Source organism: Galleria mellonella, unplaced genomic scaffold (genome assembly GCF_026898425.1).
Source record: "Galleria mellonella isolate WM207_F2 unplaced genomic scaffold, CSIRO_AGI_GalMel_v1 utg36, whole genome shotgun sequence".
NCBI lineage: Eukaryota > Metazoa > Arthropoda > Insecta > Lepidoptera > Pyralidae > Galleria > Galleria mellonella.
The window spans coordinates 5,443,963-5,466,165 of NW_026442086.1; the positions used below are offsets into that span (position 1 = coordinate 5,443,963).

General features: G+C 31.2%; 1 protein-coding gene and 1 long non-coding RNA gene across 12 annotated transcripts in view; one reads left to right on the top strand and one right to left on the bottom strand.

Moving 5' to 3' along the window:
• The window catches only part of LOC113513930 (probable G-protein coupled receptor Mth-like 3), a 61,787-nt gene that overhangs the window by 33,543 nt on the left and 6,041 nt on the right, over nucleotides 1-22,203 (bottom strand). Inside the window, exons 1-2 of one of the 11 annotated variants that reach the window (XR_004223979.2) lie at nucleotides 12,138-12,266; nucleotides 3,838-4,406 (exon numbers count right to left, since the gene is read on the bottom strand). The exons of 2 other annotated variants lie outside the window; for them this stretch is intronic. Coding sequence is in view for 8 of the 9 variants with exons in the window: in XM_031910099.2 (XP_031765959.1) it covers nucleotides 3,838-4,278 (441 nt within the window). In the remaining variant the exon portion in view is untranslated. Of the gene's footprint in view, nucleotides 1-3,837; nucleotides 4,428-12,022; nucleotides 12,292-22,203 lie in introns of those variants that run through there. 8 more of the 11 variants (XM_031910099.2, XM_031910096.2, XM_031910102.2 and 5 more) reach the window with 8 other exon arrangements.
• Nucleotides 6,359-22,171, top strand: LOC128201208 (uncharacterized). The gene is made up of 4 exons (XR_008253113.1): nucleotides 6,359-6,483; nucleotides 14,931-15,018; nucleotides 15,336-15,618; nucleotides 21,933-22,171. It is a non-coding gene; the product is annotated as an uncharacterized LOC128201208 (long non-coding RNA).

A 22,203-nucleotide genomic window follows, 5' to 3' on the forward strand; every position in this document is an offset into this window, starting at 1 on the left:
GATTGGGTTCACAAAGGCGTTTACAATTGTGCTAATACTCGATATGCTCACATTTTGACGAACATATTAAAATTCATCGTAGTAAGAAGCGAGCCTATCGGCGTTATTTGCATTAATTTGGTTTTTTATTGATGTTTTGCATCACGGGAGAGACACAATCTATCTACACAATTAGTTTATTTAGACAGATTTTAACTCGCCCAATGATAGATCAGATCGCTAGTTTCCTTAAACCTTAGATTCTCTTTAGTCATTTATTTCGAATCCAAAAACATTGTTTTATTCATGATTTTTATTTGTTAAATTTTATTATTTAAAGATGATATTTTTAAAAGATATCCTGATTGTAGAATCGTGACTAAAAATTTCAAAGTCAATATTTATCCTATATACAAAACAAATACCTGAGTGCACCGAACCCGGAACTTTTGTTCTCAAACATACAAACTCACAACAAACAGCGTAAATTCTTCGAACATATTGTATTTGCCAATGCTTTCGTCTATTTCAATAGGGTGTAGATGCAAACAAAAATATTGGTGCAGGTATCGTAAAAAGCGATACCTAATGATTTCATGGAATTGTTCAAAATCCCCACATTTTCTTTATTAGAAATGTATACGTACATGTTATAGATATATGAGAGATGAAAACATTTTACTGAACTGGATGTTATCTTGCGCAAGTCTATATCACTGGTTATTTGATTAAAATTATTTTATTTAAATTCGCTACCATTGCTATGTCTGCGACTATTACTACCGGAACTTCCACAACCTTCCATATTAGCTATCAATCTCCGACTGCCATTTTACTTACGCACATTTTGCGACACGTATTGTACATCACCTTCAAACGAGACATCTTCAGACAAATTATTGGATCGCTGCTCGGAGCCTAACGTTAACAATTCGGCACCCAAACTTCGAAATAATGGAACGAACTGTGACTAATTAATATATAAGTATGTATATCATTAACCGAACAGCGATCTAATAAATTGCCTGAAGATTTCTCGTTTAGTGGTAAAACACGTTTTATTCCCGCATGTATTGTGACACATTATTCACGAGGCTTCACTATGACGTCCATGATACTCCATCAAGCATTGTCATTTTTTATGACTAAGAAAACCAATTACCTCGTGTCTTGGCCGTTTACTTTGTAATTTCTAATTGTTAAAGTGGGCACAGAACATCGCATGCTTGAGATGAATCACAGTGACAAAAGCTCTAACGCAGAGATACGTTAATCTCAACTATTCTTTTGTCTTTCATGCTGTTTGTTTACAAGCATGTTCAATTAATCATTTCATTGTTCAGTATTTTCAGTAAAATAAAAAATATTGTTTTCGAGCTTAAAACAGTATTATGAACATTAGTATCTTCATCAGTTATTATTATAATTATCATAATATCATTAGTATTATCATAATATGATATAGATTTTTAATTATATCACAGTTTATTATTGTTTCAATTGTTTTATTATATCAGAAGCATTTGGTTTTCACCTTCTCGACTTATGTCGGCTTAAAAACATACCCTGTCCTGTAACCCACAGGAAAAAAGATACCAGAAGCATTTGAATATTTTATGTAGGTTCTTTATTTTTTCATTTATGACAATAAACAGTCCTTTACAAAATATTAATACAATATACATTACAGTTTTATAACAATAGATCTTACAGTGGCAATAACAGTTTTTTAAATATAGAGTTTTTATTCATGAAGTCCCATTGAACCATGCAAGAAATTTAATAACAAATCCAAAGCAACTAATATAATAACTACCAAAGATGAAATAAAAGGAAGTTAATTTAAAGATACAAGTTTAAGAGTTAGTTTACTTTTTAAAATAAAAAGGGATGCATAAAAGAGATGTAATTCATGAAATTCTTTCTTGAAAGTGTTGGTGGAACGATAACGGTATTTTATTATAATTACAAAAGTAAATATATTTTTTTCGGTATTCAGAAATATTTATCTAGATATATGGTAAGTGCCTACTACTAGACAAACTACTTGTCTAAAACGGTAAACAATATTATTCAATCTAATTCAATCATAGAATATTTTGCGCAGTTTTCCTTAATATATTTTTTTCCTATTTGTATTGAATTTCATAGGATTATTCTGTGGTTACACTTTAAAAAATATTCACTGCCATATAAAATATTCTAATGCAAAAGAAAGGATTTTTTTTAATGCAACAAAGTACGGCAAACAAATTGACGATCCACTTGATAGAAAGTGGTATCCGTCGCCCATAGGCATGAGCAGTACCATAAACATAACAGAGTATACTGTTTCGTGTACATAATTGAAGAAATTCATGAATAAGAGAACCAATAAAATTGTTTCATTTAAAATGTTATGGGAATTTTTATTATAAGAATAATTATAAATACCACACAATCACACCAAGTGTCTGATATCCAAATTAGAATATATTATAATAAGATATATAATATAAGATATATTTTGAGAAATCAGGCAACGCAAATCTAGAAGCAAACTCTAGAGGCAAACTACAACAGACCCGAGACAATTCAGTAAAGTTTATTTCCTAAATTGGCCCGACCGGGAATCGAATCCGAGATCTCATATACACAAAGCAACATGCTCATTACTGCATTACAAAGGTCGTCTACTCATTCCGAAGAATGGAGGAAAAGATAAACATAAAAACAAAGGATGACTCTGTCTTTTGATAAGACGGGCACTTGCATTATATACCATTCCTATTGATCAACTGTGGAAACAAAATTACTTCTACCTCGAAAGATAAAAAAAAATAATGGCAAAATATTTGAGGAGCTTCTTCAGATAAAGATTGAGATTACAGACTGAGATAGATACATTTATCTTTACTTTTCCTCCAAGAAAAATATATTAAAATAGCAGAAACAAAAATTATTAAAAATCACAAAAAGGAAACAAAAGACTACATGTTTTTCTAATAATCTACGGATAAAAAGAAATCAATTATAAAAAGTGTAGCCGGAAACACGGCAAGAATATATATACCTAGTACAATTACACAATTTTACAAATACATATGTAGATTTATTTAAATATACAAAGCTTATGTCGTAAACGTATTCCCCTGATGAATAATTAAACAGCATTCTAAAGAGTGCCATTACTCAAATAAAGGATTAAAAATGTTCTATCAGGATCAACAGTATGCACAAAATTTTATTATCATCAGGCCTAGATAACCTGTTGACATGGAATCAAACGTAACACTTATATTTCAAGACATTAATAACGTCATTGAAAATAATCAAATGACAATAATGAGTACTTATCTAATAATAAATTCTTAATGAATAATTTTAAATTATTATATACCTATTGCCGTTTGGTCTCGGCATAGTATAGACTATCCCTCTCCCATCCAACACATTCTTTTCTGTAGGTGTCGTAAGAGACGACCAAGGGAGCTTAATGATAGAGGAATGGGCAGTGGCAACCTTTCCCCCCGCCCCCCAAGAGAGGCCTATTGAACAGTGGGCAGTACGATTGATATCATCATCATATCAGCCTTTAATTGTCCACTGCTGAACATAAGCCTCCCCCTTGGGGGGGTTGTCAGTAGTCGCCATGCTTGACAGGCGTGGTTAGCAACCGCAGTTAGACTTTGAAGCTCTTTTAAAGAGGGATGCTACTGCCCATCTCTCGCCCTCCCTTAGTCGCCTCTTACGACATCCATGGGTAAGGAAGGATATCACTATTTACTTATTTAATTTAAGATCTCAAAAGTAAGATTAGCTAACTAATGATAGCAAATACAGTCATATTGAGGGTATACCTGTTAATTGAATACTCACGTTTTTCAGGTGAATATTATTTGTTATTTTTTTGACGCGGATCCTGACTGTATCATTCACACATATCGGGGTTCCGTACACATAATGAAACAGTTCAGCAGCCTTCACGCCTTGGAGTACTTTATGACTATTCCATATAGGAGGATCGAATGCAGCTGCAGTGTCCGTACAAACTTTTTTATTAATATCAAATGCTTGACCGTGAGGACAGCATTTTCTTATACATAATTGCTTTGAGCAAATACAACCTCTTTCAACTCCTGTAATGTTATCGAAGTAGTAATCTTTTTCTTCGTACTGTATACCATTGAAGTGAATATCTCCATTAGACATCCGAGTGCCCGAACTTAAGTCCACACTGTTCTTAACATCGCATACGTCGAGTCCAAAAGCGATTGTACTTCCAATAAATACCGTCACAATAGTCACTGCAGCAAGCATCTTGAGGTTTTTACTTGTTCATTGTTCCGCGAACTTGCTTACTAAGGTATCACAGTTACAATGTTAAATTAAATGGTTATAAAAAGTGGCAATCACGGGTATTAACCACTTCCAAGTCGAGAATACAACTGAGCGAAGAAAAATTGTTTCTATAGCCGTTGATTATTCAATAAGGGAATTCCGGACCACGTGTAGTGATTATATAGATAGATAAATAATAAATTCATAAAATCATTCTTTTTTAGAGCATTTTGCACGTCCATACACGAGTACTCTGTGGGCTTTTTATACTCAGAAACAGTACAGCGCCCTACGAGTCCAGTATAATAATGCAGTAATGCGTTTAGGGTGCTGTTGGGGCTGTCCCGGTTTTGTAGTGCGTCGGGGATGTTAATTGTTTCTACGCTACTATGCGAAAGCGGTGCACATCTCTGATGCGTAGGGTCCGGGACAGCTCTAACGCTATCCTAATGGTATTTGCTGACCGTCCAGACTGCCAGTATTTGAATCGTTGCAAAATGATTCATATATTGTCTAACATACAAAAAAAAAGTAGGTCAAGTTAATGTTATTTATTTATAAATGTAAAAAAAAATGTAATTAATTTAAAATTTGATTTAATAATTTATAGTTGGTGCAAATTAATATTGTTAAAATTTTGTGAGCCCTGGTTTCCTTTATTAAAGAATTATTATTATTATAAAATATATGAGTATCTTAAGTTGTGGTTTAGTAATGAATTTATGATATGATTACACACTGTTTCAAGAGAATCCTAGTATACCAACTTTCAAGGTTTATTTCTATACAATAATAAACTGTTGCTTCCATCAGCTGCTATAAATTACGGTTATTGTTTCTTTGAAAAATTAACAGCACCATGGATGCCCCAGAATTAGGGATGGATAATATGTAGGAATACCTACATATTTTAGTTTCAAAATATATATACCGATCCAATAACGAATATTTCCAAAGTCTGTTATTCTAAAAATAATATTAATAAAATAATATTGGATAACATAACAGACTTTTAACATATTTGAAAAAAGATATCCGACCGATATGGACGATATCAAAATGGGTGATAACATTTTTCCGCCATCAATGTCCAAAGAAACTCAATATATACATCGGATCAGTCTACATATTACCCATGCCTACCCAGAATAGATTGTGATAAAAGGATATCAATCATAATTTGTGATTACTAGGGCTTTTTTTTATATTACTGAAGTGGCAAAAAGCATACGATCTATCTGATGGTAAACGGTTACCGTAGCCTATGAACGCCTGCAATACCAAGGCATTACGCGCGCGTTGCCGACCCTGAACCTCTTTATCCCTTTTTTGAAGAACCCCATGCTGTAGTCTCTAGGAATCCTCGACATAACTTGAGCGATCGTGGGAGGAAACTGTGTAACAGAATTGTAATTTTATTTGCAGTACTCTACATTTAAAACTGAAAGATAGTCATGTACAGCTGACCCTCTAGACTAATGACGGGCGAAGCGACGGGAGTATTAGTAATGTAGACTACCAATCCCATTGCCAGCAATATATTCTATCAGGTAGACCTCCACGTGATCCCCCTGGAAACCATCGTGCTGAATTCCAGTCGTATTCATCACGATGGGCTAACTAACCTGCCTTTTCATTCTGACCTATCCCTAACTGATGCTCTGCTAGCGTATACCGTTAGCGCAGGCGGGGTCATCATTCCATTGTCATCAATTAAAAAAAAAACAAATATATTATCTAGATATGAAATAAATAAACAATATAAATGGATAAACATTTTTATAATGCAATTAAATTAAATCCAAGTACCTATATTTGCATGAGACTAAAGAGAAAAAAAAACTGGAACCGGTTACTCAATGTTAAGAAAAACTGAGACGAACGGGTTTTGATATTTTATTTACAATTAATGGATACATACACAATTTTAACCAGAATAGGTACTTTTTTGTATGAAGTGTTATCAGACTTTACGTAAGTATATGCACATGTAGGTATATTATTTTTTTATCATTCTATATATAAACAAAATTCTATTTTTGATAATTCAATCGCAAGTCATGTACGAATCACAAGCGGACGTAGTAAAAAATATAAGACCGATTGCAATATACTTATTTCTATTTTTCATTTTAACTTTAATGTTATTCGATTACTAAAGATAGTAGAAAGATATTTTTGGATGTGAGTAGGTATATTTAAGTAGATGTACGTATATATGACTAGAACATCGTCAATGACCACAGAATGTTTATGTTCAAATATTTAAAATATAAACATTATTTTTACTACACAACATAATTGTGTAGTTTTTTTAATGGTTGATAATGAAATGGTAACCCTGCTCGCACGGGGGGATAGGGATTGTTAGGAATGGAGATTGACACCCCTATTGTTAGCAATAACTCTATTAGGTCGACCTTCACGTGGTTCCCCCTGGAAACCATCGTGAACAATTCTTATTGAATTCGTCACGATGGGCTAACTGACCTGCTTCATCTTCACCTATCATCCTTCACTGGTGCCCCGCTGGTGTATACCGATAGCGCGGGTGGGGTTACCATTCCATTATCACCCATTAAAAAAAAACCCTGCTCGCACCAATTGTATACGCTGGTGAGGCATCTATGATTGATGATAGGTGAGAATGAAATGGCAGGTCAGTTAGCCTATCGTGATTAATACGCCTGGAATTCAGCACGATGATTTCCAGTGGAGACTACGTGAAGGTCGACCTGACAAGGTATATTGCTAGCAAAGAGGCAGGTAATCTGCATTACTAACAATCCCTTCCCTTCATAATGTTATGATATTTTAATCTTATTGATATTATTTCTTTTAATTGAAGTTATAAAGTATATGTTATTGTGCTGATGTTTTTTTGGTTAAATGTATTCTAAGACTGTAAAGCTCACCCAGTTGATTAAATAAATAAACAACATTGGCTTTGATGCAAAACTTTATGAATTTATAGCCAAATTCATCACTTTGAATGAATGGAATATGTTAATTTTAAACTTTCGCGTTGTTTTCACATATTAAACGTCGGCAATAAAGAAACAGGTATGTAGGTACTATTTACCTGTCAAGGCTTTTACATGGTGTTAAGTTCCGATTATGTATTTAAAGAATGGGATATGATTGTGATGATATCATACAGATTACGTGAATATAGGAGTTTTCAATGAAAAGATAAGAAAGCCTTGTTGAAATTATCACAGGAACACTATCAAAGTGAAATTAGTAAGAAATCGAAATGTTAAATCAATTATTAGAATTTTGGTTTGAACACATACCTACTACTATTGGGCAGGGGGAGGAAGGGAATGTTAGTAATTCGAACTATCAGTCCCATTGCTAGCAATATACCTTGTCAGGTCGATCTCAACGTGGTCCTGCCTAGAAACCATCGTGCTGAATTCCACGTGTATTCATCACGATAGGCTAATTGACCTGGCATTTCATTCTCACCTATCATCACTCACGGATGCTCCACCGGTGTATACGGTTAGCGCAGACGGATTTACCATTCCACTATCATCCATTAATGAACCAGTAGAGAGACTTTGTACAAAAGTCGATTGCTTGGGTACCTCTCTGTCCCATTCTTATTTCAACCGTGAAGCAGTTGTGTTTGCATGGCTGTGTTTCGGTTTGAAGGGTGGGGTATGGCGTGAATTTACTGGATACAGAGGAATAACACCTGAATCCTCAGGAATGGCTACACATGGGGAGTATCATGGGCGAAACAGTATATTCTGTTATGTCCATGGTACTGCTCATGTCTATAGGCGACGGTTACCACTTACCATCAGGTGGGCCGTCAGCTTGTTTGCCATTCTAAATTGTATAAAAAAATAAAATAAAATGAACAATTACTATTTCTGTAATGATAATAATGTTGATGATAATGGTGATGACAATGTTCATTCATTTAAAAAAACTACTATTGGACATCAGCTGATTGTCAAACCGGGTTTATTATTTAATTATATTTCCAATATTGAATATGTAAATAAATATATAAATAAAATTGAATATGTAAATAAATATCCACTTTATTATATTATTATAAAATTACGTTGATGCTTTTGATATAAGAGATATTTATTATAAGCTGTATATACTCGTAATCATTAATTCATGTATATCTACCTGATAATGATTGTCTTGTATCTACAGTGTTCGTGACGAAGCTATGCAATTACTTATGCATTCAATTAAGAACTAGCAGGAACTCTATTTATTTAATGTGATATTCATAAATGGTTCCAACATATCTAAGACTAATAATAATAGATTTATTTATTTTCTTCACAATTCCTCACAGTGAAAAACAATGAGACATGCTTATAATAAAGTAATTAAATTATAAATATACACTGTATATAATTTATAACCTACCTGTTAAGAACTTTAGAATTATGCATATTTCGAACAATTGCAGCTTGCATAAACAGCTCTTTTAGACTTTATCTATAAATTTTCAACCTATTTAATTGTATTATGTTATGTGTACTTATATATTGGATTCTGTCAATTCTAAACCGATTTTAATAATTCTTTTTTCAATAAATATTTTTTTTTTTACTATTAAAGTATTTCGCGATTCATCACAATCTCACCTGATGCGATGATGTGGTCTAAGATGTAGCTCACGGTTCCACGAATAACTTATTCACATTTGCCTTAAATGTAATTACTGTAATAGTAAATAACTGAAGATTATCTTCAGAAGAAACCATCATCAATTATGGCGAAATCAGTTATTTTGGTTCCCAAACTAAACTACTAACAAATTTTGATAATATTTTGATGGGATCAACCTTCAATAATTTTCTAAATCGGTTTACAACTGACGGAGTTATGAGGTAACAAACAAAAAGAAATACAACTAAATATAAAACCTCTTTCTTTTTTAAGTTGGATAAAAAGTGAGCATTGATTTACAAACAGCAAGTAACAGTTGATGGAATTTACTCCCATGTTGGTCCCATATTATTTTAACTAGACTCCATTGTTAGGTAGGACAAAAATTTTAATTATATCTATTTTATTATTAATGATTTCGTGGACTATTTACCCATATCTTCCCAATGTTTCATTTAAGGTGTATCTCAATTTTAATTTCCCTGCTTTTTATTGAAGCAGTGAGGGTAGATTTAAATTCATAGTAAACTATGACATCTTTCTGATTAATTAAATGATGACTGAAGAAGTTTTGTTAATTGTGCTTATTGAGTGACAATTTGTTAAAATTTACGCATTTTGAAAATTATAAAGTCTGAGAAAAAATTATAACGTCTGAGAAATGTTAGTGTTACTTTTAGGTTAAAAACCTGAAATTCACAAATGTACTGTTTTATATAAAATTTTTAATGTTTTTGTCAACGTCCCATTTATGGCGCGTTGGGAATACTTGTAGGAGGCATCGTGACAATTGATCTTACTAAATTGTATATAAATTTATTGTTATTTCCAAAAATATTTATATTTTTCCAAAAAATAATTATTTGCGTTTTGCGATTTGAGTGCATTATTAGTATAATATATTTAATATCTTTTAATTTATTTATTCAATTTTTGATACTGACGCATGTTATATCCTTAATAGAATAATATTTAGCGATAAAAACAGACCATGAATGTATGTAACGAGTAGAAAAAAAATATCTTTTTCTTCTTTTATTATTTTGTTGTATATTTTATATGTATATTTTATATTTTTGAAAGCACAATTCAAATAATTATAGTATTTAAATAATTATAGTATTCAAATCACAAAGACATAATTTTTTTATTGAAAATTTGAAATTAATTTTCATTAGTGTTTTCAAACCTTTTATGTAAGAAATAATCACTATAATATTTTATTAAATTATTCACTTATTATTATTTATTTATTTCATTTCTATTTTAATTCCGTGTTGTTATTGTATTTTTAATATAATAACCAGAGGTTAAAACAAAGCCGCATTTAAGTTACCTCAAATTCAGCTTCTGTGAAATTTGAAATTATAAAATTCATTTTTTCTACTCTACGTGAGGTCTGTCATATATATATTTTTTTAATATTCTAGAATTTATTTATTTTATTTATTTATATTATTGCACAATTATAATGTGAAGACTATCGCTAAACAATCTCTTCTAGACGACCTTTGGGTAGCATAAAAAAAAAACAATTTAGTACCTTGGAAAGATATGGCTTATTATGGAATATTTCACCTCCATATTAATGAAAATGATACATTAATGCCCAGTGCTTTTTTTTAATTATTTCTCCTTGCAGTCAGTAACTACCTATACAATCTGTCACCAATCACCACACATTTTCATACCTACTATATCACAACAAACGACTAGAGTAATTAACCACTATTACTCAGTGGATGAACGGGAAAACTTTATATAAAACATAAGTAAGTAGGTTCCTGGCTGTACGGTAGTTGTAGGTTGGGACCAGATGTTCTTTTTCCCCATAAGAGGATACTTATGGGGAAAGAACCTGTGTCATGCAGCGGAATGATAACAAACCAAGTCGGTCGATGTGTTATTACTACTGAAGCAAAGCTTTATTCCTATATTTGAATAAATATTTGAAGAAATATTATAATAAAATAATACATAATTTAATATTAGTAATATTATAAATGTAAATATACATAATGTTAATGTTTGTATGTTTTTTATTTAATCACGCTTAAACGACTGAACGGATTTGAATGAAATTTGGTGCACGGGTAGGTTACCTCGTGTTTTAATATATAGTATACTTTATATATTGATTTACAAAAAGGGCACGAAAAACAGCTAGAAATAAATATTAAATTTAGATAATCGCCAGAAATCCTTACTTCTTTCCGAGGATACTAAGAAATAACAGTTTAGGAACGAGCTCCTGAAGTTTTCCCAAGACTACTCGTACAGTATGGGATTCTTTAAAAAGAAGTAAAAGTGTCAGCTATGTATACGTAATACATCTACTATTTATTACAGATATCCATACACTACCGGAACCACTTACCATCAGGCTGGCCTTATACTTTTATCATCCTAGTGGCATAAAAATAAACAATGATACAAATTACCTCGTCCTCAAATTAAGACAGCCAGAAACAAGACTATGGATTTCTGGGAGTGGAGCCCAATAAAGAATTGTCCGAATTGATTAAATCATCAAATCAATCATATTCTAAATTGGCTCAATTGGGAATCGAATCAAGGACTTCATTTATATAAAGTAGCTGCTAGTTATTTATATTACTGCACGTGTAGTTACTTTACAAGCATTAAATAAATATAAAATTTTTTTTTGATATCAATTAAATTGATAAAATGATCTCAAATTAAAAAATAAAAATTGTTCTTTGTACACAGAAAAAAAAAAACCTATTCCAATCACATGTAATAGGTAGAAACATAATTATATAGGCAATGATGTAGTCCGCAATTTATGTTAAATTACAAGTTGATTATGTTACTAATTTAACCTCACTTTTAAAACGTATTTAGTGGACAGTAACTTCTTTATTTTTTTTATTTTTAAGGTCCTTGAATGTAGTAAACCTGGAATTTACTTGAGTGTATATTTCAATATATATATTATATATATATATATATATATATATATATATATATATATATATATATATATATATATATATATATATATATATATATATATATATAACTGAAACAAGTTATAAATACCAATACATACACAATCAGATTGACTTTTTTGTATTAATTACAAAAAAAAGAACATACGGAAACACAACGGCTAAAGAAACAAGATCTCATTAATAAAACAAATATTTTATGTTCATGAAATTAACCTCGGTTCTTTTGAGGATCACTATGAATTATTACCACTCGCGGTTTTGTTTACTGTGGCGAGATACGAAACACGTGGTTTCATGACACAAAGACGTCTGTCGCGTTTGGGATCCGCGATGTTACTATGTGTAGAATGGAGACCAGCCGAAAGTCACATTTGATTCAACAGGTAGATCGTAAGAAGTATGACGGGCGACCGGTCAGTGTAGGGCGACAGTGACTCATTATGTATTCGGATTGCTCGAGTGTTAGGACTTGCACCGATTCCACGCAGCTGCGACTGACTTTTTTTTTATAACACTGAGGTGGCGAACATGCATACGGCCCACCTGATGGTAAGCTGTTCTCGAACAGTATGAACGCCTGCAATATCAGAACTATTATGCGTGCGTTGCCAATTATTATGCGTTGGAAAGGCCCCATTGCTACATGTGTACCGGTCTACGTTGACGGGTCACTAGTGAAGATGACAGCAGGTAAATTAGCCCATCGTGACGAAATCAAGAATTAACCACGGTAGTATCCAGGGAGAACCACGTAGAGGTCGACCTGATAGGGTATATTACTACCAATAGCATTAAGAGACCCCTTTACTAATAATACTGTTGGCGACAGACCTCCTTTTATATAAGTTTCAATATATGTCAATCAAGTTAAAAAACAAAATAGGTATCAAAAGACATATTCAAAATATAAAAATATAAATGTAAAAAAGGTAAATTTATATAAAAAGAGGTCTGTCGCCAACAAATACTCTTTTTAATACTTGGCATTAGTGGCTAAACGTCAATATTTTCTAGGCTCTGAGCCGCCTCCAAACATCCATTAATAACTCTGAGTTTACACAATCTGCATTAAAAACAATAAATGTACTCTCGTATAGTTACTTTGCAACTATAATGAATGCAGGCACGTACGTGAGAAGGAAATATTAAAACTATCAATTAAAACAATTGTCGAGAAATATAATAGGGGTGATATTATTTCACTGAATACAATGTTTATAATACTAAATAGGATATTTACTTATGAATAGGAAAAACCGTATAAAATTGCATTCGTAGTTAGCAAATAAATGCTCGGTCCATCCAATGTTTTAGGGTGCCATAGGTATAGGAAACACTTTATTATGTTTGGTAGGAATTATATTAATAACTACTTTTTTGCCCACTGCTTTGCACGCGTGTATTTCAAAAAAAGAAAACCAACTAAATAGATCTGACGGCGTATCAAGTTAAAATATAATACCAAATTTTAAATAGGACCTTCGGGAATACAACTAAAATGTATTGTTTTTTCTTTTCTTTTTAATTATTATTTTTTAACTATTATTATTATTGTTGGTAATAAAGACTATCTATCTAACTTTAAAAACTATTTGGTGTAGTAATTTATGCCGAAACAAACATACATTCAGATAAACAGACAAAAAAAAAACTATATATTGTTTTATTATAATATAATTTTTTCTTAAGTATCTTCCATATCATTATTGAGTTACAATTTTATTATTTTGTTAAGATATTTTTTTATACAACTTAGAATGGCAAACAAGCTGACGGCCCACCTGATGGAAAGTGGTAGCCGTCGCCTATAGACATGAGCAATACCATGGACATAACAGAGTATACTGTTTCGCCCGTGATACCCCCCATGCGTTGCCATTCCTGAGGACTCAGATGTTATTCCTCCGTACCCTGTAAATTCACGCCATATCCCACCCTTCAAACTGAAACACAGCCATATAAACACAACTGCTTCACGGTAGAAACACGAATATGCTACGATTTCAAACGCTTGATCTTTTTTATGAAAGTGTCGCCTTACGGTAGCTATTTATCGCCATACTCATGGTGGTTTAGTACTAAAATGAATTTAAAAAAATCTTTTGATTTAATTTTAGGTAAATTGTTTAAAATATGTAGTTACATTTATAAAGAATAGTACCTATATTTATCATATAGCGTCAAGGGTGTCCTTCTCTAGAAATCTGTCCGATTCTAGAATAAGGGCATACGGATATACGACCCGGCCTCCCGAGCCGCTGCAGTGTCCCAATCCTTTTCGCAACTGCATTTGCTTTCCCACATAAGTCCCTTATTCCTCTTAATTAACAATTTCCTTTACGCATTTTCAACGTTCCCTTCCTTTTTTCCTAAATCCTTTCCCCCATACTGTAGGTGGCGGAAACCAGTAACAAATGCATTCCCAAAAAGTGTTGACTTCAGGCAGGCGGTCGGTTGTAAAACTATAAGCCAAATCTTTTTGTAATATGGATAAAACCATATTACACCGACCCCAAATAATAATTGGGATAAAGATAGGAAGATGTAGATCATATCTTCACGCCATCTTTCTCTGAAAATATTGAAATATATCAAAATAATGTATGATGGTTGCTCTTTTTTAGGCTTACAAAAAAGTCAGCTGGCATTCTTATTAAATTATGAATTATTTAATTAAAAAAATATCGGTATATCATACAGATAGCTTTCTTTAACCATATAAATGTTTAAAAAGTAATGTACAAATAATGTGGAGTTTCGAAAGCTCTTTAAACGAATACAATAGTAATATTATTAATCACTCCCCGCTGACACCATATTGTTTCTACATTGCACTCGTGCAAAGTCGAATCGGACGCTAGTGTACTCATAAAATACATTTCTAAAAATATTAAATATACTGTTTTACCTTCATTGCGTTTTTAATAGTGGTTCACGGACCTTGGCCTACCTTTTAAAGGTTACAAGTTCGATTCCTGTGCAATGTTTGCGTGTATTTTTTTACAGTGGGTGATAATGGAATGATAACCCCGTCTACGCTATCGGTATATGTTAGCGATGCACCAGTGAGAAATGACATGTTAGAATGAAACAGGTCAGTTGGCCCATAGAGCCTCATTACTAATAATCCCTTTACCTCTGTTTGTGTGTGTTATGTATGACTATAGAATATATTTGAAATGCGAAATGTATATACTATATCTAATATATAAAATTTTCGTGTCGCGGTGTTTGTACCAAACTCCTTTGAAACGGCTTTACTGATTTTTATGAAACTTTGTGTGCATACTGGGTAGGTCTAAGAATCAGCCAACATCTATTTTTCTATATCTTTCAATGATAAGGGTGACCCACATCTAAATATATAGTATAACCAATTTTTAATATAACCATTATTGGGCCAATATATAGGATATTGTATGACAAGGCTGAGGGATGAGATAAACTACAAAGGAGGCAGACAACAAGCAAGACTCATAATGATTGCCTTAACTGAATACATACCAGTAAGATATAACTAAACAAGATGAGTCCATCTTCGGGCACGCTGTGCAAATTATGCAGTAAGAATTTGGAACCCATAGAACACCAGATGTGCAACTGTCATTCGCTACGTATACGTATGAGTCTACTAAGAACGGATTATCCAGAGCCAGGGGACTAGAGACATCTTAAACCGCGAGATATCATTAAGGTAACATATAGGATCTATAAAGTGATAGTATAAGGCAGGGGAAAGAAAAAAGATCCCAATGAGTCGATGTGAACCGACTTAGCTGACCCCATATGCAAATAATAAAAGGTAGATATTGTAACTACAATATTAACTTACTACAATACAATACAATAATATATATACCTACGTATAAAAAGATTTGAATTAAGATTTGACCTTCATAGATTCCTAAAATCCAACGTTACTCAGAAAAATCAGTAGTTGCTTGAAAGCCTACCGGAAACGATAACAAGCGAGATCAATTAACACAAAATGGTTACAAACACTTAAATATTAGATAATATTTGAGGAAAGCATAGATAAGCTGATAGGTGCAAAAAAATTCCAACAAATGTAACAGCATTCCATGCGTCAATATTGACCGTGAAAGGAAAAATACTAAATATGTAAATACTGGGGCCAATTCTGAGATACCATTTCCCTAAAGCTATCTCTTAATATTTTAATTTCATATTTTAAATAATTACTGTTTTATGGATCATCATTAACTAAAATTATAATAATTGTGACGTAAATCTATTAGAAAAATGTTCATATTGGTCCTTATAATTAAGATTTTGCAGTGAGGTTTGGAGAAATGACGCTACGTAATTCATTATTAATTATATAAATATATATATATATATATATATATATATATATATATATATATATATATATATATATATATATATATATATATATATATATATATACAGTGAGTGTAGAAAGTATTCGTACACCTAGGGTTATAATAAAAAAAATACGAATTTGATAGAGCTTTCCTCTATTTATTTAATTTAAATCAATACTGTTAAATAGTTTAACATTCCCGCACTTTGTTTATGTTATTTTTTGTTTTTTAAAAAAAAATTATACAACATAAAAATATTTTTACGTTAACTAAGCAAATAATGACAAACAAAAAGTATTCGTACACTTATAAAATTTGTAAGTAAATGAATATTAAAAAAATATTAATACTTTGTTGGACCACCGTTAGCATTGATGATAGCTTGGAGTCTCTGCGGCATCGAATCAACTAGTTTGAAAATATAAGAAGACGGTATCAATGCCCATTCTTCGCGAAGCGCAATTTTTAGTGTTTCTTTACTCGAAATTGGTCGATTTCGAATTTTATTATCGAGATAATCCCACACATGCTCTATAATATTAATATCAGGTGATTGAGGAGGAATCTCTAGGTATTTTGGAGCGTTGAACAGGATCCATGCTTTAGTATTACATGCTTTATGTTTAGGGTCATTATCTTGTAAAAATATCCAATTATTGTTAAAACCCATTTGAGCTGCACTAAAGAGAAGATTCTCTTTTAAAATATTAATATACGTTTTGTGATCCCTAATTCCATCAATAAATGCAAGTTTTCCCACCCCAAAAGCACTCATGCAACCCCATACAAATACTGACCCACCACCGTGTTTTACCGTTGGACATAAATTTTCTTTCTTATATTCCATATTATTTTATATACCATATGATGTCCATCCGATTTGAAAATATTATATTTCGATTCATCTAATAAATAACAGTTTGCCAAAAATGATTTTTTTCATTAATATATTTTTTTGCGAATTCTAATCTTTTTTTTTCTATTAATATCATTTACCCAATACTTTTTACGCGCAGTTCTTCCATGATAATCGTTACTACGTAATACGTTCCGAACGGTACTGACAGAAATATGGCAATCATTGATATTATTAATTTCTTGTAACACTCGAGGGGCACTAATTTTTGGATTTTTTTTACACAATTTAAAATTTTCCGATCCAATCGAGGCGTGATTTTTGATGGACGCCCCACCTCTGGGTTTGTTTTTTAGTGTTTTAGTAATAGAAAACCGATCAATTAAAGTCTGTACGGTTGAACGTGGTCTATTGACAAATTTTGCAATTTCACATAATGATTTGCATTGATTATGCAAATTAATAATTATTTTCTCTCCTCTTTACTCGTTTCTTTTGCTTTACGACCCATTTTTGTAACTAAACACGTCTATACTTGTCACGAGTGCAACTAAAACGTCTAATATCTATACCTACGTATTAAAAATGACCTTGGCATTGTAGGCATATGAAAAATTCGATTGAATAAATGATTTATACAGAATTTCATTTAAAAAAGAATGAATGTACGAATACTTTTTGTTTGTCATTATTTGCTTAGTTAACGTAAAAATATTTTTAAGTTGTATAATTTTTTTTTTTAAAAACAAAAATTATCATAAACAAAGTGCGGGAATGTTAAACTATTTAACAGTATTGATTTAAATTAAATAAATAGAGGAAAGTCTATCATATATATTTTTTTTATTATAACCCTAGGTGTACGAATACTTTTTACACTCATGTATATATATATATATATATATATATATATATATATATATATATATATATATATATATATATATATATATATATATATATATACTACAGGTCCAGAATTATTCTAATTACAAAAGTCAACAATTAGTCGCCCGTCGAAATTCATCATGCATGACTGTCTTGTCAATAACAAGAAATATTACCATAAATGGAGGTAGCATTCCTTAAACTTTTCTCTAAAATTATAATTTAAGTTCGATAATATAACAAAACTATTATGATATCTCATTCTACCGTTCTCAACTTAAATGGTTTCCCATCAGACAACGGTGAAATGTTCATCTATTCTGTACCTACTCTGTACCCTCTATTCTATTTTATACGATCCAAACTCTCCTGAATACCTTAAATCTAAATTTAAATTTTACAGAGACGTTAGTAACCGTTGGTTTTGATCTTCTAGAAATTTCCTGCTACATGTTCCTGTCCACTACACTGGCTTTTCCTCTCATTGTTTTGTCATTTAGGCTATCAAGCACTGGAAAGCTTTACGCTTTGACATTAGATATACTTTTTATTTAGAATAATTTATTGAATATATATATTTTTTTATATCTGAAGATATAATGATGCCTCTGTTATTGGTAGGTATATAATGATGAGGCAATAGTAGAGGATATTGAAAATACTTGAATCAATTCCCCCCCCCCCCCCATCTCACTCAGAAGAAAGAGAATCTTAGACTGTAACAGCCCAATTGCTTGCAATATACCCTATGAGGTCAATCTCCATGCGGTTCTTCCAAGAAACTATCGTGGTTGATTGTTTTTTTTTTTTTTTTTTTTTTTTTATGGGTGAAAATGGTATGGTAACCCCGCCTGCGCTAACGGGATACGCTGACGGAGCACCAGTGAAGGGTGATAGATGAGAATGAAAACAGGCCAGTTAGCCCATCATGATGAATTCATCAGGAATTAACCATGATAGTTTCCAGGGAGAACCGCGAGGAGGTCGACCTGGTTGGGTATATTGCTAGCAATGGAATTCTCAGTCTCCATTACTAACAATCCCTTTCCCCCCCCGTGGTTGATTGTTGTGGAGTTCGTCACGATGGATTAACTAACTTTCTTTCATCTTCAGATGATATCTCTCACTGATGCCCCGCCAGTGTATATCGTTATCGCAGGCAGAGTTACCGTTCCATTATCGCGTATTAAAAATTTTGGCTTTAAAAAAATAATAGATTTGTCGCAATAGGATAAAGAGCAACAATCCCACAGTCAAACATGCGGTGACAATTGAGCTGCAAATTGAAACTGATTACGCCATCTATCAAACTTAGTTGAAAACAATTTCAACTTGATGTTTTTACCGTCTGTTGGTAGATGGCACTACATTCAGCAAACCATGTTAATTATTATTATAAAATTTAAAATGATTTTATAGATACGAAATTATCAATAATAATACAAATTATTTTTATAAATTTTTTAATAAACTTATATTTTTAATAAATTACATTAAACAATAAAAGTCAAATTAGAGATTGATTACTTACGTGGTAATGTAATTATTCTATTTGAATAATAAAAAAAATCTTAATTTTTTTACAGAGTTACCTAGTTAAATTTAGTTAAGTATTTATCCTGTTTATTTACCTAATTGCTAATTACATTAATTTAATATGCTGAATCTTTAGCAAATGTTTACAGGTATTTAATGATTAATAAAGTATTTTAAACCGATGAAACAGACAAGGAAAATATTTTCGTATAAGTTGAAACAATACATTATTTATTATGTGGGTGAAGGGCAGTATCAGACTCTTAGTGGCTACCTACACAGAACTCTCGGTTTATTACTCTCGTTAGGTTGTTATTTTTAAAACATTATACGATGCGCTATTTTAATAAGACTACAAGATAAAATATTTTCAATATTTGCGCGTTTAGAATGTAATACTGCTTTGCCAAAAATCCTCGAGAATTGCATCGTATGTGTACTATGGCCGTTACTGTGTCTACATCCAGTGTTATTCTGTCTACAGGCGACAGTTCCCTGTTCACATCTTGGAAATTGTAAAAATGTATATATATACTTTATTGTACTTGTAAGTTATATAAAAAATAATGTATTTATAAATGTTGTGAGCAAGGGTGGACTTATATCTGACAGAGATCTCTTCCAGTCAACCCGGTACAGTAAGAAAGCATTTCGTTAGCGGGCAGCTGAAGTGCTACAACTATTAATACATAAACAAATATACAGTTAAATAAAATATTAAAATATATAATAAAATTATACATAAATACATACACTATAAATACATATAATATCTTACCTACTTATATAATAAATGTTAAAATAAATGAATATACTACTTACATTAGAAACTTAATGATTTTAATATCTGTTAAGAGATTTAGATAAATAAGTATATCTGCATAATACTTCTCATTTAATTGTTATTTCGAGTTACAGAGTTATAGTATTAAAAATAAATCAAATTTAAAAAGTTAATACACCTATTTACATACGTACATTTATCATTAAATTCTTTATCTAAAGCCAGTAACATTTATCTGGTGTAAATCACTTTCTTTGGTGTAATAAGATTTAATTATAAGAATTTGATCAAGTTTTATAATTATAAAATTGTTATCATATTTATATACGCAACTAGCGTTTACCCGCGACCAAGATATGTTTACTGACCGGGATAGAAAAGTAGCCTATATCCTTCTCCATCCCATATAGTACACCCTAAGAGTGCACCAAACACCACCAATAGTGTGAATACCAAATTTAACACAACCTATAATGTGTATAACAAATTTTATAGTAATCTGTTAGACCGTTAAGACGCTATAAAGTAACAAACAATTAAATAAATTCACTTTCAAATTTACAATATTAGATATTAAATCCTAGATATATAGGTGAGGATAGTTTGAAATAAATATGGCAACAGTACCAAAAGCTGTCTTACAGTCGAGTTTTTCGTGACTTTTACGCCCACTAATTTCATTTCAGATGATAACATTCATGAACAAGGCGCTTTCTTAATCTGCGTATAAAATGTTTTGTGACATGTGTACTGCCTTATAACACTATCATGTCTATGAAATAACTGAATTTATTATTTTACCGTAAATGAACTCAATAAATGCTCAAAATATGTTTTCATTTTTAAATAATTGAAAATGGCTTCCATTTTAATATATATATATATATATATATATATATATATATATATATATATATATATATATATATATATATATATATATATATATATATATATATATATATTTAAACTCGACTTGATCCGGGAAATTTTTAATCTAATTACTTGTAACACTTAAATAACAAAGCGCTATGTTTTGTTTAAAAAAATACATATTTGTCAAAATTTATTCAGCTAACTGTTAATTTAATTGATTAAATTTTGACCTATTTTTAACAATTTAAGACCAATCTACTCTCAACGACTACGTTCATAAATATGGATCGTATTTTTTATAGACACCTGATATAAACCAATGTGTTAATATTACTTCGTCTGAATGTTCGACAGATATGGCCAACACTCAATTGATATAGAGTCGTAAAAATAAAGCATATTCGCCGTGACGATGTATTAATGGTTTCGGAAACATCCTCGTGTAATCCACTAATATCTATTATGAGAACGTCGATTCTGTATGAACAAACACACGCTTCCAATTACTAGTGAAAGTTTTTTCTAGTTTTATTATTAATTTATAATTGTTATTATGTAAGGAATTATATAATTATTATCCTGACTTTCGGTATTTTTTTTAATGGAGGATAATAAAATGGTAACTCCGCCTGCGCTAGCAATATACGGTGACGATTATTTTTATGTCTGTACAAGTTAATTAGAAAATAAATAAATTTTAAATTTGATAATTGTTATAGTACAAGACCTCTGAAGTGGGATTACATTCAGTAAGTCGTGAGAGAAATTGGAAAGAAATTATAAATTGGTTGGACAAGATTTATGTGTGTATTATACACTAGTGATCCGGTTCAAGTTTTAAATTTTAAAAATAGAATTATCAAAAATAATGTATAGCCTACGTTACTCTCTGATAATGTAACTCTCTATAGATGTATGAATTTTAAAATCAATAGACTTATTCTTGAGTTTAACCATTAGAAACTATCAAATATTTCCTATTTATAATAT